The following is a 17180-nucleotide window of genomic DNA, read 5'->3' as shown; positions in this document are numbered from 1 at the left end:
TGCTGCACTGCCAGACCTCATGGAACCAAGGATCCATTGTGACCCTGCAAGGCATTGGGGGACCAAGGATCCATTGTGACACAGCGGGGACCAAGGATCCCAGGGACTCTGTGACACCAAGGGGTCCCATAGAACCAAAGGGACATTGTGACACTGGGAGGCGTCATAGAATCATGGAGACCATTGTGACACTCTGGAGCCTGATGGAACCACATTGACACCAAGCTGACTGGGAGTGTTGATCTTCTGGAGGGTAGGAGGGCTCTGCACAGGGCTCTGGACAGGCTGGATGCAGGGCCCAAATCCAACAAGGTCAGGTTTAACAAGTCCAAGTGCCAGGTCCTGCACTTTGGATACAACAACCCCTGCAGCACTACAGGCTGGGGACAGAGTGGCTGGACAGCAGCCAGGCAGAAAGGGACCTGCAGGGACTGATGGACGGCAGGCTGGACATAAGGCAGCAGTGTGCCCAGGTGGCCAAGAAGGCAAATGGATCAGGAATGGTGCGGCCAGCAGGAGCAGGGCAGTGATCCTTCCCCTGTGCTGGGCACTGGTTGGGCAGCACCTCAAGTGCTGTTTGCAGTTCTGAGGCCCCCAACTTAGGAAGGACAGGGAGGGGCTGGAGCATGTCCAGAGAAGGGCAGCAAGGCTGGTGAGGGGTCTGGAACACAAGAGCTGTAAGGAGTAGCTGAGGGGACTGGGGTTGTTTATCCTGGAGAAGAGGAGGCTCAGGGGAGAAAAGGCGGTGTCAGGGCACAGGTTGGACTTGATGATCTCCAAGGTCTTTTCCACCCTTGCTGGTTCTGTGATTCTCTGAAATCACCCTTGGAGCAGTTGCAGGAGGAACCCTGGGCCTCCTCTTCAGAAGCTCCAGCAGCCCAGGTTCCTCAGCTTCTCCTGCCAGCCTCAAAGCCCATCCTGTCAGTCCTGCAGAGCCTCTGCAGCTCCTCCTCATTGCCCAGAACAGGGAGCCCACAAGGCAGACACAGCAGCCCATATGTGTCCCCCTGGCCTGGGGTTCCTCTGGCAAGAAAGCAGCAGGAGGCACTGCAGGAGCCTGCAGACAATTCCTTCGTTGTAGGATGATCCTGCTGCCCAAGGGGTGTTCCTATGGTGCCAAGTCAGGAACTGCAATGGGGAGTGGAGCCAGAGGGCAAAGGGCAAAAAGGGATGGGCTGTTTGCAGGGGAAAGAAAAGTGGTGGACAATACGAAGAAATTTCTACCAAGGAAGAGTGAATTAATCAAAGGTGAAGCAAAGGAAATGCTCAGGGCAGTTTGGGGGTGGCTGCCAGGCAGCCCTGGCTCTGAGCAACAGCGTCTGCAGTGGGACAGGAAACTCCCATCTGATGGGAGCAAACCTTCTGTCTAAGTGCAGAGGCCAGGAAAAAGCTGAGTGGTTTCCCTGGTGTCCCCCAGCCCTTGCTGGCCCCAAGGGATGATGGTATTTCTGCTCCCTCAGGTTCATGTCCCCACACCAACAACATGGGGGTGCTCCCCCTTGCTCTGTGCAATGCAAACAGGGGCTCCTGAGCTAGTGCTGCCGTGTCTGTCCCTGCAAGGATGAGGCAACTGTGTGAGCTGGGGGAGAGGCCAGGGCTGCAGAGGGGGGATGTTGTTGGCAGCTCTATGAGGATGCTCTGGGATGCTGCCCTGGGATGTCCAGGGCACTGGGGATGGAACAGCCCCTGCTCTGCTGCTCCTTCCCATCTCCCGCAGGAATCTTGCAGAGCACCAGCCATGCTGTTTGCCCCCAGCCGGCCCACGGCTACCCTGGGGCTGCTCACAGGGGTTTTCTGTGCTCAGCATTGGCCTGGGTGTGTTCTTGAGAGAGCCTGGGCAAGGAGCCTGGAGCCCCCTGGCCCAGGCCTGAGGCATCAGCGCTGCCCCAGCAGTGCCCATGGCCTGTCCCTGCTGCAGCCCCGGCACTGCCACCCCAGGACTGTGGCCAGCCCGGAGGGCACTCAGGCCCTACAGCAACACCAGGGCAACCAGGGCAGTGGGGCAGGGCCAGGGCAGCAGCACTGGTAACACCAAGTGCTGCTGCTGCTGGGCACTGCTGCTGTGCTAGCGCTGATCTGCCCCCAGCTCTGCACACAGACATTGCTGCTGCAGCTCTAGAGAAGGCAACAAAAGGGCATCTCTGCAGGAAACTTTGCTGGGAGATCCTTTAGTTCGCTTAAAGCCACCGAGATCACAGCCCCTCATTGACACAGTCTGTGGCCACAGGGAAGGTGGAGAGAAAAAAAATTAAAAATTCCAAAAAAGAAACTCTTTTCTTTTTGGACAATATGAAAACACTAAAACAAAGAAACAAATCCCACGACCAAACCAACAAGACATATCAAATATTATTTTTATTACAAGTGATTTACAGAAATTGGCCAGCAGTTTAATGTCCCTGAAAGCATCCAGTCATCATTCTCAACACTGCATCCTTGAGCTCCTGATTCCTCAGGCTGTAGATGAGGGGGTTCAGGGTTGGAGCCACCACTGAGTACAGAACTGACACAGCCAGATCCAGGGATGGGGAGGACATGGAGGGGGGCTTCAGGTAGGCAAATGTGCCAGTGCTGAGGAACAGGGAGAGCACGGCCAGGTGAGGGAGGCAGGTGGAAAAGGCTTTGTGCCGTCCCTGCTCAGAGGGGATTCTCAGCACAGCCTTGAAGATCTGCACATAGGAGAAAACAATGAACACAAAACAGCCAAATACCAAACACACACTAACAGCAAGAAGCCCAAGTTCCCTAAGATAGGATTTGGAGCAGGAGAGCTTGAGGATCTGAGGGATTTCACAGAAGAACTGGCCCAGGGCATTGCCATGGCACAGGGGAAGGGATAATGTATTGGCCGTGTGCAAAATTGAATAGTGAAAGACACTGGCCCAGGCAGCTGCTACCATGTGGACACAAGCTCTGCTGCTCCGGAGGGTCTCATAGTGCAGGGGTTTGCAGATGGACACGTCGTAGCACATGATGGTCAGGAGGAAATACTCTGCTGAGATGAAGAAGAAAAAGAAAAAGAGCTGTGCAGCACATCCTGTGTAGGAGATGTTCCTGGTGTCCCAGAGGGAATTGTGCATGGCTTTGGGGACAGTGGTGCAGATGGAGCCCAGGTCAGTGAGGGCCAGGTTGAGCAGGAAGAAAAACATGGGAGTGTGCCGGTGGTGGCTGCAGGCTATCGCGCTGATGATGAAGCTGTTGCCCAGGAGGGCAGCCAGGGAGATGCCCAGCAAGAGGCAGAAGTACAGGAGCTGCAGCTGCCGCGTGTCTGCCAATGCCAGCAGGAGGAAGTGGCTGATGGAGCTGCTGTTGGACATTTGCTGTTGCTGGCCATTGGGACCTGTTCATGGAGAAAAGGACAGTGAAGTGTTAGAGGAGATACCTGTAACCAAAATCAAAGCCTTTTCCCATGCACCTTCCCCTAGAACACACACACAGACTCTTTTTTTTCAAGAGTTCTGGGGTTTTCTTTTTAAGCTCTCCCTGATCTTTCCTGGTATTCTTGGATATCAGAAACCCTCAGCATTTCTGCTGCACTCAGGGAAAACAGAGCAAATTCTGTGAGGCAAAGTTATGAATGGAGAGTGATGGGAGGTGGTCTGTCATTCTGACCTGTTTAGAATTTCTCAGGGCTTTAGCCTTTCTCAGGCAGAGGTCGATCAGTTTTCCATGTTTCCCCAAAAACGTCCCAGGTACTTCTGAGAGCAGATGGATCCACCACAGTCCAGCTCCACTTCCGTATCCAAGCATTACTGTTTTTCATTTCAACAACCCAGCAGCTCTTTCAGTGTTAGAAGATCTGTGCCTATCCCCATCAATCCTACTCAATCAAACTCAAAGATGCTCTAGGACAGGTTTGAATCCTGGATTGAAACTCCTAGCTTGGACTGAAATCTCAGGGAGACTTCCAAGTGTCCTTATGATGGCATTGGATGAAGGGAGATGCAGCTCCTTCCCTGGCTGCACTGACAGCATTGCCCAGAGCCAGGCACTGGGGACAGCGTCACCCTGAGCCAGCTGTGCCCCCTGCCAGAGCCCCCAGGGCCAAGCAGCTGCTCCCAGCCCTGTGCTCTGCAGAGGGAACTGGGCCCGGGGTTGCAGAGCTGCCCCATGGCTCTGCTGCAGCTCTGCCTGCACAGGAGGGGCTGCACACCTTGGAGACCCAGCCCTGAGGGCAGAGGCTTGGCGGGGGGCACAGGAGAGAGGGGGTTTGTTCAGATGGAGGGGATGCATTGGAGGGGATCCTGTGGGCATCTCGCAACTCTCCCAACCACAGCATTTCTGTTGTTTTTTTTTTTCTCTCATTGTCTGATCTTCTCTCTGCTTTCTGGAGATTTTCCTCCTCCAGGTGTTTCCCTATGTCTGATCTCTCTGTGCAAGCACTCACAGACCCCAGATCTCCGTGCACTCTCCTTGGCCTGAGAGAACCCTGCCTGTTTGCAGGGCACTGGCTGGGGGCAGGTTCTCTTTGCAGTTTGCAGAAAGGACAGCTCAGACTGAGCCTAATAATTAAGAGCAAAAGTGATGCTGCTGCTGTCCATGGGCTGAAAGCACATTAGGGATCTCTTGTGAACCTATTGATCACTAAAATAACAGTTGGATGTCTCATGCACTTGTCAGTATTCATAATTAATTCATATTCAACCTTTAATATTTATCTCACTTCCCTGCTATTCTCCAGTAGTAGAAAATGAGTACCAAGTTTTGGGAAAGTTCCTCCTCCGCAAGTCAAAATCCTTGTCTTGGAAATATTCTAGGACTGATCAGAAAACCTCAGCATGTCAGAGCTTCATGAGCATTTCACCTCCCCTGCACCAGAAATACCCAGAGTTGTACTCACAGGGTCTGAAGGCATTGGGATGTTCCAGCTTTAGGAGATGGCTCCAGGAGCTGCAGCTGTATTGTCCTGCAGCCAGAGGTTCCTGTGTCCAGGGCTGGCAGGGATTCTGCCCCAGGCACTTCTCAGCACCTTCCCAGCCTGGACTGATTGAAGCTCCCTGTGCCTCTGTGCTGTGCCCAGGGTGGTTGCAGGCAGTACCCCAGACCTGCTTGGCTGGCAGAAGAGCTGCTCATTAAGTGAAATGTGCTTTTGAAGCTCTTCTTGGTTACCAGGAGCTGCCTCTGTGCCATGAGCCCAGCTCAGCTCAGCACAAGGACTTTAATGAGCCTCTGGGGCTTTGTGCTCAGGCACTGAACATCAGTCCCTGAGAGGGAAGTGAAGAAACCTCTCCAGAACTCCAAGTCAGAATGCAACTCCAAAGTTTCTTGGACTTTTAATGGGTCCCACTGAGGGACACAACTGAGAAAGTGTCCCTAGGCTCCAGGCAGAGCAGAGAACTGGAGGCAGTGATGACAGGTGGGGACAAAGAGAAACCAAGTCTTGGTACCCTGGGCCACAGTAGGGTCTGTGCCACCAAGGGCTGGTAGGAGACACCTTGTCCTGAAGCATTGGGGCCTCCTGGCACAGTCCCAGCCAGGCTGGGCACTGTCAGCCCCTTGTCCTGCCCTCAGCTTCCCCCCTTGCCCACATCCCAGTGGCCTCAAGGATCTGCTGGAAGGAGTCCCTGGGGAGCCTTGCTCAGGAATGGCCCTGGGGGCTCCTCAATGCTCCCAAGGACTGCAGGTTTTTCAAAGGACTTTAGGTTTGGCTTTTGCCTTGGAGTCTCTGAGAGGTTTGTGCAATCATGGCCCCCAATTATGTGCTGTAATTAGTCCCTGGAGAGCCTTTGTCAGTAACAACACTCAGTGGGGCTCATTAATGCTTCAAGGTACTTCAGTTCTTTTAAGGTACTTGGTGTTTCCCTTTTGATACAAACTCTGTGAGAGGTTTGTAAATTCATGGCCCCAATTATCTGCTTTAATGAGTCCCTGGAGAGCTTTGTACTGACACTCAGTGGGGCTCATTAATGCTTTGAGATACTCAAGGTTTTTAAGGTACTTTGGATTTTTCTTTCTACACTGAACCTCTGAGAAGTTTTTGTGCCATCCTGTTCTCCAATTCTCTCCTCCAAGCAGTCCATGAGGAGCCTGTTTTGGGGATGGACCTCAGTGGGGCCCATTCATGCCTTGAGACATTTGGGGTTTTCTTCTGACTTTGACTCCTGGAAAGGTTTGTTTCATCTCCTCTCAGGCCCAGGGTTCAAGGGCTCAACTCCAAATGCACCATGGGGCCAATTAGGATCAAGCAAGTCCTGACAAACTGTGGCTCTGCCTTGATTTTCCTCTGCTCTCATGCAGTTTATTAAGAAGATTTCTGTAGTGGTTTTGGTTTGTCAGTTTGAGATTTCTCCGTCAATGTATCAATTTGTGTGGTGGGTCCAGTGTGGGCAGCATTTCCAGTGTTGGCAGTGTAATTACCAGTGCACTCACCAGAATATCCTTACTCATTTCCTGCTGTGAGATAGGATTAGGAGAAAGGCAAAGTAAAATCAAAACTTTAACAGGGTATAAGGAAAAGTTTATTAACAGTAACTAAAAGAGAGTAATAGGAATCAGAACAAAATTTTCAGAACAATTCTCCCTTCAACCTTTTCCTTCTTACTGACAATGTAAAGAGAAAAAACCTAAAATTTTCAGTCAGTTTACCACCTCTAGAATAACCTTTCTTCAGTTCACTTAGGGAGAGGAATCTCTCTTTCATGTTTTGGAGAATTCTCCATACGAAAACAGTTCTCTCATGGCTGTCAATTCCCATGAATGGCAGCCACCAATAAACAATCTGAAATCATCAAGTCCCTCCCATATTTTCACAGCTTTTCCCACACTTGTGTTTATGGGCCATGTCAGCTTATGAGGTAGGAATTTAAAGATGATGTGTTTAAGAGAAAAGGTTCTCTTCATCTATTTTTGAACTCATCTTCATCTCTGGAAACAGAGATTTTCTTCTTCTCTCCCTGAGGGCACAGGGTGTCATCACACTGCTCTCTTTGAATGTTCAAACTTCTCATGGGATCAGAGCTACTTAAATATTTGCTTAATTTAGCATGGAAGCCTTTGCTGAACAAGTCATCTCCCCATACTTGTCAATGTGTTATAGGGAAACGGAGAGTGTGATGTATCAATTACATCCTTCTCTACAGCTTTACAAGAGGATTTCAGCCCCAAGATCAGGACATCTCCTCATCCCTCCCATCTGGGACTCAACTTCCCCTTCAATGACCTCGGTGTCTTCATGTTGCTCCTCTGTGTGCCTGCACTTTGTCCTTTTCTCTCACTCGAGGGAGGATGGAAGCACTGAAAGAGTTCATATCTCACCCGGGGCCTGCAGACAATTCCGTGACCCTGGCCAGGCTCGGTCCTTGCGGCCAGAGCTGTTTTACGATGGAGGTTTCTGCAGCGGCTGCGCTGGGGCTGTGTCAGGATGGGCCACGCTGGGGGAGGGCCAGGATCTCAGCAGCCAGGCCAGAACACAGCAGCAGCAAGGCAGGGGCCCGATAGCTTCTCCTCCTCCTGCTGGGGGTTGCAGGTGAACCCCAGCAGTTTTTTCATCTTTAAAATGTGTCTTCACAGAGCCATGTACAGTTTCTTTAGTGGTTTAACAGATTTTCAATTCTCAAAGCTCATTACTGATAAGTTTCGTCCCCAGACACTGAGGAAACTGCTATCAGCTTCTCTTAGGACATCACTTCTGTGATGCTAAACCACCAACACAGCACAGAGCACACAGCTCCTTTGTCCCCACATAGTAGTCACATGCCCGAGGCACATACTTTTGTTTGGGATCAATCCTAGGATATACCAAATTTGGGAGAACAAATGCGCATTTTGGCCATGGTCTCTGGACATGAAAGCTGATTCTATTCCATAGGAAGGAAGGAACAGACCCCCAATGTTTCAGGAGCAGATGAGAGGTGACCACCAGAGGCCAAGGCCAGCCAGAGCTGGAAGGTTTTTTTTCTGAAAGATCCCCTTGCATATAGGAATTGTTTTAGGGAGAGTACCAATTTTGGCAATGGGCATCTGAAAAGAGGGGCAGTTCTTTTCCATAGCAAGGAAAGCACAGAGCCCCAGGGCTCCGGGAGCTGATGAGAGGCAGCCCTTGACATCCCAACATCAGCTAGAGCTGTCAAGTAGCTCCTGGCAGGCCAAGCCTGCCAGACCTGTTCCATGTTCCCTGGGTTCCATGGGGCCCCACAGTGTCCCAAGGGTCCCTTGCTTCCCTGAGGCCCTGAGGTGCCATAATGCCCCCTTGGTGACACAAGCCCCTGAATGGGTCACAATGGTCTCCATGGTTCCATCAGGCCTCACAGAGCCATACTGGGTTCCATGAAGCCCTGCTGTGTCACCATGGCCCCTTGGTTCCATGGGCTCCAGTGGTGCCACAATGATCCCCTTGGTGCCATGAGGTCCCCACAGTGTCCCAGTGATCTCCATGGGAAGGAAAGAACCCAGCCCCAGTGTTGTAGGGGCAGTCACCAGAGGCCAAGGCCAGCCTGACTTGATGGTACAGGCAAATTTTGCCTGGGAGCAACCCTTGGATATACAGAATTTTGGAGGTGGAATCCCAATTTCAGACATGGACACCCAGAGGAGAAGGATGGTTATTTTCCATAGGAAGGAAAGCACAGAGCCCAAGTGTTTCAAAGGGAGAAGACGAGAGAGGTGGCTCCTGAAAGGCCAAGACAGCCAGACTTGTTTGTTCTAGCAGCTTTAGTCATGGAGGAATCTCTGGATATAGGGAATTTCGGTGGAGGAATCTCAATTTTGAGTATGGACACCTTGAGAAAAAGGACAGTTCTTTTCCATAGGAAGGAAAGCACCGATCCCCAGTGTTCCAAAAGCAGGTGAGAGGCAGCCCCAAAGAGGCCAAGGGCAGCCAAACCTGTCTATCCTGGCAGCTTTCACTTGGGAGCAATCCTTGGATGTACGGAGTTTTGGAGTTTGAATCCTAGTTTTGGCCATGGGCACCTGGTAAAGATTGATGTTTTTTCCTACAGGAAAGAAAACTATGAAGTCCAAGTGTTTTGGAAGAAGATGAGAGGTGGCCACCCTTAGGCCAAGCCAGCAAGATCTGTCTCTCCTGGAACCTTTCATCTAGGGGCTGTCCTTGGACAAAGGACATTTTGGAGGTGGAATCTCAGTTTTGGCTGTTGGTGTCTGGACAGGAAGAAGAGTTCTTTTAATTAGGAAGGAAACCACAGAGCCCCAGTGCTTTAGAGGCAGATGAGTGCCAGTCCTCAGGAAGCCAAGGCCAGCCAGACTTGTCAGTCCTGGCAGCTTTTGTCTGGGAGCTATCCTTGGATATAGGGAATGCTGGAGGCAGATGCCCAGTGTGGCCATGGGTTCCTGGTTGAGAAGGATGGTTTTTTCCCATAACAAAGAGAAGCACAAGGTCCCACTGTTTCAAAAGCAGATGAGAGGTGGCTCTTGGGTGGCAAAGGCAGCCAGATCTGTTTGTCCTGTCAGATTTCATCTGGGAACAATGTTTGCATATAAGGAAATTTGATGAAGGAATCCCAATTTTGTCCATGTGCCCCTGGAGGAGAAGGACAGTTCTCTGCCATAGGAAGGAAAGCCCAGAGCCCCAGTGCTTCAGGGGCAGATGAGAAGCAGCCCTCGACAGACCAAGGTCAGCCAGACCTGTCAGGTATCCCCAGGAGGCCCAGCCAGACAGACCTGTTCCATGTTCCCTTGGTTTCATGGAACCCCCCAGTGTCACAATGGTCTCCTCAGTTCCATGAGGCCCTGGAATGTCACAATGCTCCCCTGCTTCTATAGTGTCACAGTGACCCCATGCTTCCATGGGGCCTTGCAATGTCACAATGGCTTCGTGGTTCCACAAAGCCCTGATGTGTTACCATGGCTCCTTGGTTCCATGCAGCCCTGCTGTGTCACAGGGGCTCCTTGGTTCTTTGGGCCCCACAGCTTCATCCTTGACCTTTGAACCCATAGGGATCCTGAGTTTCACAATGGTCTGCTTGATTCTGTGAGGCACCAAAGTGTCACAATTGTCTGCTTCCATGAAGTTCTGTAGTGTCACCATGGTGTCCTTGGATCTGCATTGTCCCAATGGCCCCTTGGTTCCATGAGTTCTGTATTGTCAGCAATTGTTTCTTTGTTCCAATGGGGCCTTGATGTGTCATGACTGCTCCTTGGTTCCGTGACATTCCAGAGTGTCATGTACAGAAAATCATGCTATGAAAAGCCAGTGTCCATAAAGGAGACACTGGAGTTCTTCAACTTCATTGGAATAAAGGGAGAGAATCCATCAGGGCACATGCCCACAGGCTTTTCTCTATGAGGTTTCAGAGGGCACAGCCTCTATTTATCCTAAGCTCCTGGTCACACATTACCTCTTCCTTTCCTCACTGGCTGAGGTACTAGGAAGGTATAGCCATCCTGAACCCCCAACCCCATATTCCCCTCTTGAATATGTCATTTTACCCAAAGTTCATAAACTCAAGCTCGTGCAGACTCACTTGTCTGTTTCAGAAGCCAAACTGTCAGGGCTCTGTAATAAACCTGTTGCTGGAAGTTAGTAGAGACATTAAGACCCAATTCAAGGATATTAACACCCCTACATTCACCCAACAAATTCTCTGTAAGGACATTCTGCCTATCAGCCACAATGGACTCCTCAGTTCTGTGAGGCTCCACAGTGTGACCGTGGACTCTTGGTTCCATGAGGTTCTGTAGTGTCACCATGGTTGCTGTCAGAGGCTGGATGAGATCGATGTCCTGATACACCGTGGGATGCTCGGAATGCCCGTGTGGGGCCAGGACCAGGTCAGGCCTTGGTTTGTGGTGGGACAGAGCCCTGCCCCCAGCCCTGGCCTGGCAGAGCTGTCAATCACACAGCAGGGAGTTTGCTAACCCACCTCTGATTGGCCAAGCTGTCAATGAATGAATGAATGAATGAATGAATGAATGAATGAATGAATGAATCAATCAATCAATCAATCAATCAATCAATCAATCAATCAATCAATCAATCAATCACACAAAAGGTTGTGCTAACACAGCCTCTGTTTGGCCAATCTGTCAATCATGAAACAGGCAGTGCCAACCCAGCTCTGATTGGCTGAGCTCTCAATCAATCACACACTTGCAGCACCTGCCAACCCTGACTTTGATTGGACAAGCAACTGGCAGTCCCACCCCAGGGGCGGGCCCAGGGGGTTAAAAGCCAGAGCACGAGGCCAGCCCAGGGTCTGGATCCTGCCTTCTCCTGGGGTTTTTCTGGTGGTGATGCTGGAACCCGAGCAGTTGGTGTCTATGTGTGTGTCTTTCTGTTTTTCTGTTGTTCTCTATTTCTTCTCCTTCTAGCCCTACTTACCTGGAACAGTTTTGGGCAACTTTCCATGCTAAGGGTTAAAGGATTTTAGGTTAAATGTGTGGGAATCCAGGACACAGGGAATATTTCTCTGTCTGCTCTGAGGGGTCCTGACCTCCAGGGAAACACTGCCTTTCACCTTCACCCATGGAGAGGACTTCTAAGACTTTGAGATAGATTAGAATTTACCAAAGTATGAAATAGATTAGAAGGTAGTATAGTATATCACTTGGGTGAGAAATTTAGGTTTTGGGATTTTTAGTATGGTGAAGATAGGAAGCAAGATGGAGGAATTTGGGTGTAGTCCCTGTCTTCTTCTTCATCTACTCCATTTTCTGCAGTGTTAGTGGCACAGGGTCATTGGTCAAGGAAAGCACAGTGCAGAGGTTATGTGGATAATTGAAGGGATTAGTTATTGGTAGATAAGTAGAAATAATGTGCATTTTAAGAGTTAATTGGATGAGGCAACTTTAAAAGACCTTGAAACCGTAAATTTCGGAGCCATTTTGTGATGCTTTTCCAGCATGCTGAGCCTGGTGTACACAGCATGCAGAACTTTAGATAACAATAAAGAAGAAGCTAAAAACCAAAAAAGCCGCATGCAACTTCTTTTCCCTGGCATGGAATTGCTCCAGGAGGGCCTCCCCCATCCAGGGAGGCCCCAGAAGGGCCCAGTGTAAAACAAACATCAATAACTGGTGCCCTGACAATGTTTGTAGTAAGTTGGCTTTTTTCCATAAAGTTGTTTCCTGCAGGGTGTTTTCTTAATTGGTCAATCATGTGAAATTTGGTGATTAAATGACCAGTAAGGTCCACCTGTAGCAAACAAAGATATAAGAGGATTGAATAAACGGGTGGCTTTTAGCCCTTAGCCTTCTGATTGGAGTCTCTGTAATCTCTGATTGAATAGTAACATTTGAGGAATATGTGGGGGCTATGCACCTCATGACCAAACAGGAGCTTTTCTATTAAATTTTGTCTGAAGCTCCCACTGTGCCCATGACAGGAACCCCTGTGAGTGTCTGGGACATCCCGGCTCTTGGGCATCCTGGGGACTCCTGGGATGTCACCGTGGAGACCCCATGAGTGCCTGTGACAGATCAGTGCCCTTGCAGCCCGAGGTCCCCTGGGATGTCACCATGGAATGGCTGTGACTGCCTCTGACCACATGGCTCTTTACCATCCCCAGAAAGCCCTGGGAGGTCTCCATGGAGCCCCTGACTCTGTCTGTGACATTCCAGCTCTTGAACAGCCTGAAAACTCTTGGAAAGCTCCCATGTTACCCCTCTGAGGGCCTATGAGAAATCTGAGCCTTAGCAGGTAAACATCACCAGTCCCCTGTTGCTATGGACAGTCCCTTGCCAGCTCCATGGAGACCCCACGCCGGGGTGGTTGCCATGGACACCACCTCAGGCCTGCAGACACAGCCCATTGCCATGGCAACCATTTGCAGTCCCATCCCCAGGTTCATGGGATCCCAGAACCACAGAATTGGCTGAGCTGGGAGGAACCCATCAGGATCCTCAATTCCAACTGCTGGCCCTGCACAGGACACCCCAACAATGCCAGCCTGGGCCTGGCAGCGCTGTCCAAACGCTGCTGGAGCTCAGAGAGCCCTGGAGCTGGGACCCTTCCCTGGGGAGCCTGGGCAGGGCCCAGCAGCCTCTGGGGAAAAACCTTTTCCTGAGATCCAACCTCAGCCTGCCCCGACTCAGCTGCAGCCGTTCCCTCCACTCCTGTCCCTGGGCACCAGAGTGAAGAGGTTCCCACAGCCCCAGCCAGGGACCTGCTCCCAAGGCTGTTGCCATGGCCACCAGGTCTGGGACCAGCTGGGATGCTCGGTTTCCATGGGCCGGGGTTCACTAATGGGATTCCCCAATTTTCTGCTCCCGCTAAAACCGTGCTGCCCTCGCTGCCCTCCCACCTCCCATGGAAAGCACAAAAGGCAAAGATCCCGGGCTGGGATAAGAACAATTTATTGGGAACAGCAACAAGATGAAGAAGAAATAGGAACAGAAACAATATTGGTAATAGCAGGGATAAGAAAAACGATTTACAGAGGAAACTACAACATTAATGGCAGGCCCTTCCTGGCCATGTATTTCCCCCTGCCTGGAAAGGACACCCTTCTCCTCAGGGGGAGAGAGAGAGAGAGAGAATGAGTCCCTTTCCTGCCCCGGCATGACCTGGGATGGGAGTGAATGTAATGACACGGCCATGGCCACAACTTCATGTTCTTCAATCCCACATCATGTCACTGGCAGGGGCAGGAAAAGGGACAGGTGTCTTCCCAGAATGGATCACAGGGAAAATGGGTCACCAGGGCTCTTCCCAATATGGATCCTCTTATGGGGGATGAGGCTGGAATTGGGCATGAAGCTCCTCCTTCATTTGGGGAACTGGCAGGACTTCTGTTACTGGTGCCTCCATTGATGTTTGGTCAACTCAGAGCTTTTGGTGAAGCTCTTCCCACATGTGGGGCACTCGTAGGGCCTCTCTCCAGTGTGGATGTGCTGGTGCTGGATGAGGTTGGAGTTTTGATTGAAGCCCTTCCCACAGTTGGGGCAGCGGAAGGGCCTCTGAGTGAATCCGCTGGTGCCTGAGGAGATTGGAGCTGCTCTGAAACCTCTTCTGACACTTGGGATACTTGTAGGGCCACTTGTGGATGCGTTGGTGGGTAACAAGGGTGGATCTGCTGTTGAAGCTCTTCCCACTTTCCCCACACTTGTAGGGCCATTCCCCAGTGTGGATCATCGGTGGCGGATCAGAGTGCCTGAAGCTCTTCCTACACTCCAAGCACTTTTGGGGCTTCTCCCCATCAGGAAGCTGCTCATGGACTACCAGCTCCGAGCTCCGGCTGAAGCTCTGTCCACCTGCCTGCCTCAGGGTGGGTCTTTCCTCCTCAGAGCACCCTGGGCTGAGTCTGCAGCCCCTCCTCCTGCAGGATCTCTGGGGCTTTTCCTCCTTGTTGGATTCCTGTGGCTGGGAGCCACTCAAAATGGCCTCTTCCATGAGGTTCTGCTGCAGGGATTTGTCCTCCCTGGTCTCCATCATCAGCTTCTTGTCTCCAGGAGGAAGGATAAGGAGAGGATGGGATTTGCCTCTCTGCCAGAGGAAAAGGGAAGGAGATCCCCCCAGTGCACCCCTGGCAGGACAGGGTTGGCACCGGGGTTGTCCTGCAGCCGGGGGCCGTGCTGGGCTGGGAGATGGAGCAGGAAAGAGGGGGAAAGTGGCAGCAACTTCCTCCTCACCTGCTTGGGCATCCCTGGGCATCTTCCCGGCAGCCACCTCCTCCATCTGGCAAAGGTTTGGGCATGAGAATTTCTGTTTTGGGAGGAAATCAAGGGATGAGCACATTTAGTTTTGTGCTTGATTGAAGGCAAACTGGGGGAGAGTTTAAGCCAGAATTACAATTCAATAAGAAAATTTAAATTGAGCCAATCATACAGAAGCATTGCCCTAAACTAACAGAGTCAGGATATAACCTGACACCCTGTTGGTCAGGGTGGTGGTAGCAGTCCCATTAAATGGTGGCTGCAGTACTGTTGGAGTGATGAACGTGATCCTGTTGAAGCAGTGATCCTGTAGAAGGGTCTGGTCTTCCTCTGAAGGTCCAGTGGTGGTTATGGAGCTCTTGTCCTCTGGGAATCCAGTAGGCAAGGTGCTCCTGGTGTTGCAAGCCTCAGACTACATCCAGACATGAATGCTTTGTTTCCCCCCTCCTCCCCCACCCCGGGCAGATCCTCCCACAATGGGAGGATGTAATTTTATCAGTCCTGCAGTGACACTCAATGGCCCATTCACAGAAGATAGCCCCTGGGGGGCATTATCAGGGGTGAGTCATGGAAGAGATAAAGAACACTGCCCCGCCTGTTTATAACAGTTTATGAAGAGGGTTTTATAACAGTTTATGAAGATTGAAAACATGCTTTTGGTTACATCTTACAATGTAAACTGAAACAGTGGGGTAATCCCTGCTGGGGGGCGGGGGGGGGGGGGGGGGGTAGAACACCACCCCTATTACTCAGACTGGCTCAAGTGTAAAATCCCCACTCCAGGAAGGCCACACACACAGGGGACAATGTCACACTGCCACATCCCAGGGGTGGTCTCTGTCCCTTTCACTCAGTCCCTGGCTCTTCCTTCCTTTTCTCTTTCTTTCCATCTTTCTCTTTACCTCACATTTACTGCTCAATAAAATCCACATTGGATTTGGTCTCATTAACACCTTAATTGGGGCAGAGGCATCTCTCTAACAATTTTCTTAACCAGATTGCAACATTACTTTGGGACAATGAGTTTAGGCACTGTTCTCTGACCCCAAGTGCCTTTGACAACAGCATGGTTCCCTCCTCTGAGGAAGATGTGGCTCTTTCTGGAGGAACTCTTGGAAACTTGGACAAAGTTTCCTCTGAGCAACTTATGGGAGAACTGATGAGGAAAATGGCTGTTGTGGGTGGCCAGTGTAAAGAAAATGTTTTGTTGTCCTCCTTTGAAAAGTTTGTTAAAATCACTGGAGGAAATGGAACAAATGATACCAGCAAGACTGACAAGGTTCTTTCACTCCACAGTGAGGAACACAAGGCTGCTAAAAACCCCACAAGAAGCCCAGCTCATGTAGCTGAATTCCCAAAAAACTCAAGAATTCACAGGCTTGTGGCTTTTCCAAATGTGAGAATAATTTTTCTCTTCGTCCCTGTCACCTTTGTGACAGTTGCACAGAGCTTCCCCTTCCTTTCAAAAATCTGTATTGGGCCAAATTCCCTCTTTTCTTTTATTGGAACCTACCAGCAGCTGAGCTGGAGCTGTGTAGGAAGGGGGATGCTTGAGAGGGGCTGGAATGGGGTTTTCCCCATGCCTGTCACCCCAGGCCATTCCCCAGGGGTTTGTGCCTGTCCCTGTCAGACCAGGACATTCCCCAGGAGGTCTCCATCATTCTCACCCCAGGGAATGTCTGGGGGGGGGGTCTCCCTGTCCCTCTCACCCCTGTCCCAGGGGGTGCTCGGGGCAGTCTCTGTCCCTCTCAGCCCAGGGGATGCTGAGGGGTCTCTGTCCCCTCACCCTGGGCGATGCTCAGGAGGTCTCCATCCCTCTGGCCTCAGGGAATGCCTGTGCAGGGCTGGGGACCAGGGGCTCTGTGTCCCTCTCCCCACTGAGGGTGCTCGGGGCTGGGGGGGCTCTCCGACCTTCTCACACCTGGGGAGGCCGGGGGGGGGGGGGGGTCTCTGTCCTTCTCACCCAAACATCATTGGGGTCAGAGGGACAGAGACACCCCCAAACCCCTAGAAGGGCGAAACCTGGGATTTGGTTTGGGGCTGAGGATTTAGGAAGAGGCTGGAATTGGGGCTGGGGTTGGAGTTGGGGCTGAGATTTGGATTAGAGCTGGGATTGGGGTGAAGGCTAGACATGGGATTGGCTTTAGGGCTGGGGTTGGGATTTGGTCTGGGGCTAGACGAGTCTGGGACTGGGCTGAGATGAAATACAGAACTGTGTCTAAATATGGAGTGAGCTTGAGACCAGGATCAGGGTCATGCAGAGCAGGACAGAGGGGATGTCACTGCAGGATGTCCCTGGCATTGTCCCTGCCTTCCTCAGGTACCTCCAAACACAGGAGGCAACTGGGTGCTCCAAGATCCAGGTGCTCCCACCCTGCCCCTCAGTACCAGGGGAGCATTCCCTGAGGGCAGCCCTGACTGTGACCCTTGGGGCTCTGGGATCAGCCCTCACATCCCTGTGGGAGCAGCTGCAGAAAGGATGAGAGATTTCCCTCCCCCTCTATCCTGTGGAAGGATGAAGCCCAGCTGCCCTTTTCTTCTGGTGCCTCCTCCTCTCCTCAGCTGAGGATGTCAAACTCCCCAGGAAGAGGAAAATCCCCATTCCCTGTTTGCTTGTGGCTGCAGCCTGGAAC

At 51.4% G+C, this 17180-nt stretch overlaps 1 protein-coding gene across 1 annotated transcript; it reads right to left on the bottom strand.

Moving 5' to 3' along the window:
- Positions 1 to 2390: 2390 nt before the first annotated feature.
- On the bottom strand, positions 2391 to 3317 carry LOC311166017 (olfactory receptor 14J1-like; the record flags this gene model as incomplete). The annotated part of the gene is made up of 1 exon (XM_084227509.1): positions 2391 to 3317. One exon carries the CDS (start codon positions 3315 to 3317, stop codon positions 2391 to 2393), a length of 927 nt encoding a protein of 308 aa, XP_084083635.1.
- Positions 3318 to 17180: the final 13863 nt, after the last annotated feature.

Source organism: Fringilla coelebs, assembly GCF_963513975.1.
Source record: "Fringilla coelebs genome assembly, contig: SCAFFOLD_32, whole genome shotgun sequence".
Classification (NCBI taxonomy): Eukaryota; Metazoa; Chordata; class Aves; order Passeriformes; family Fringillidae; genus Fringilla; species Fringilla coelebs.
The sequence above is the reverse complement of the archived record's forward strand: the minus strand, read 5'-3'. Positions and strand labels throughout refer to the sequence as shown.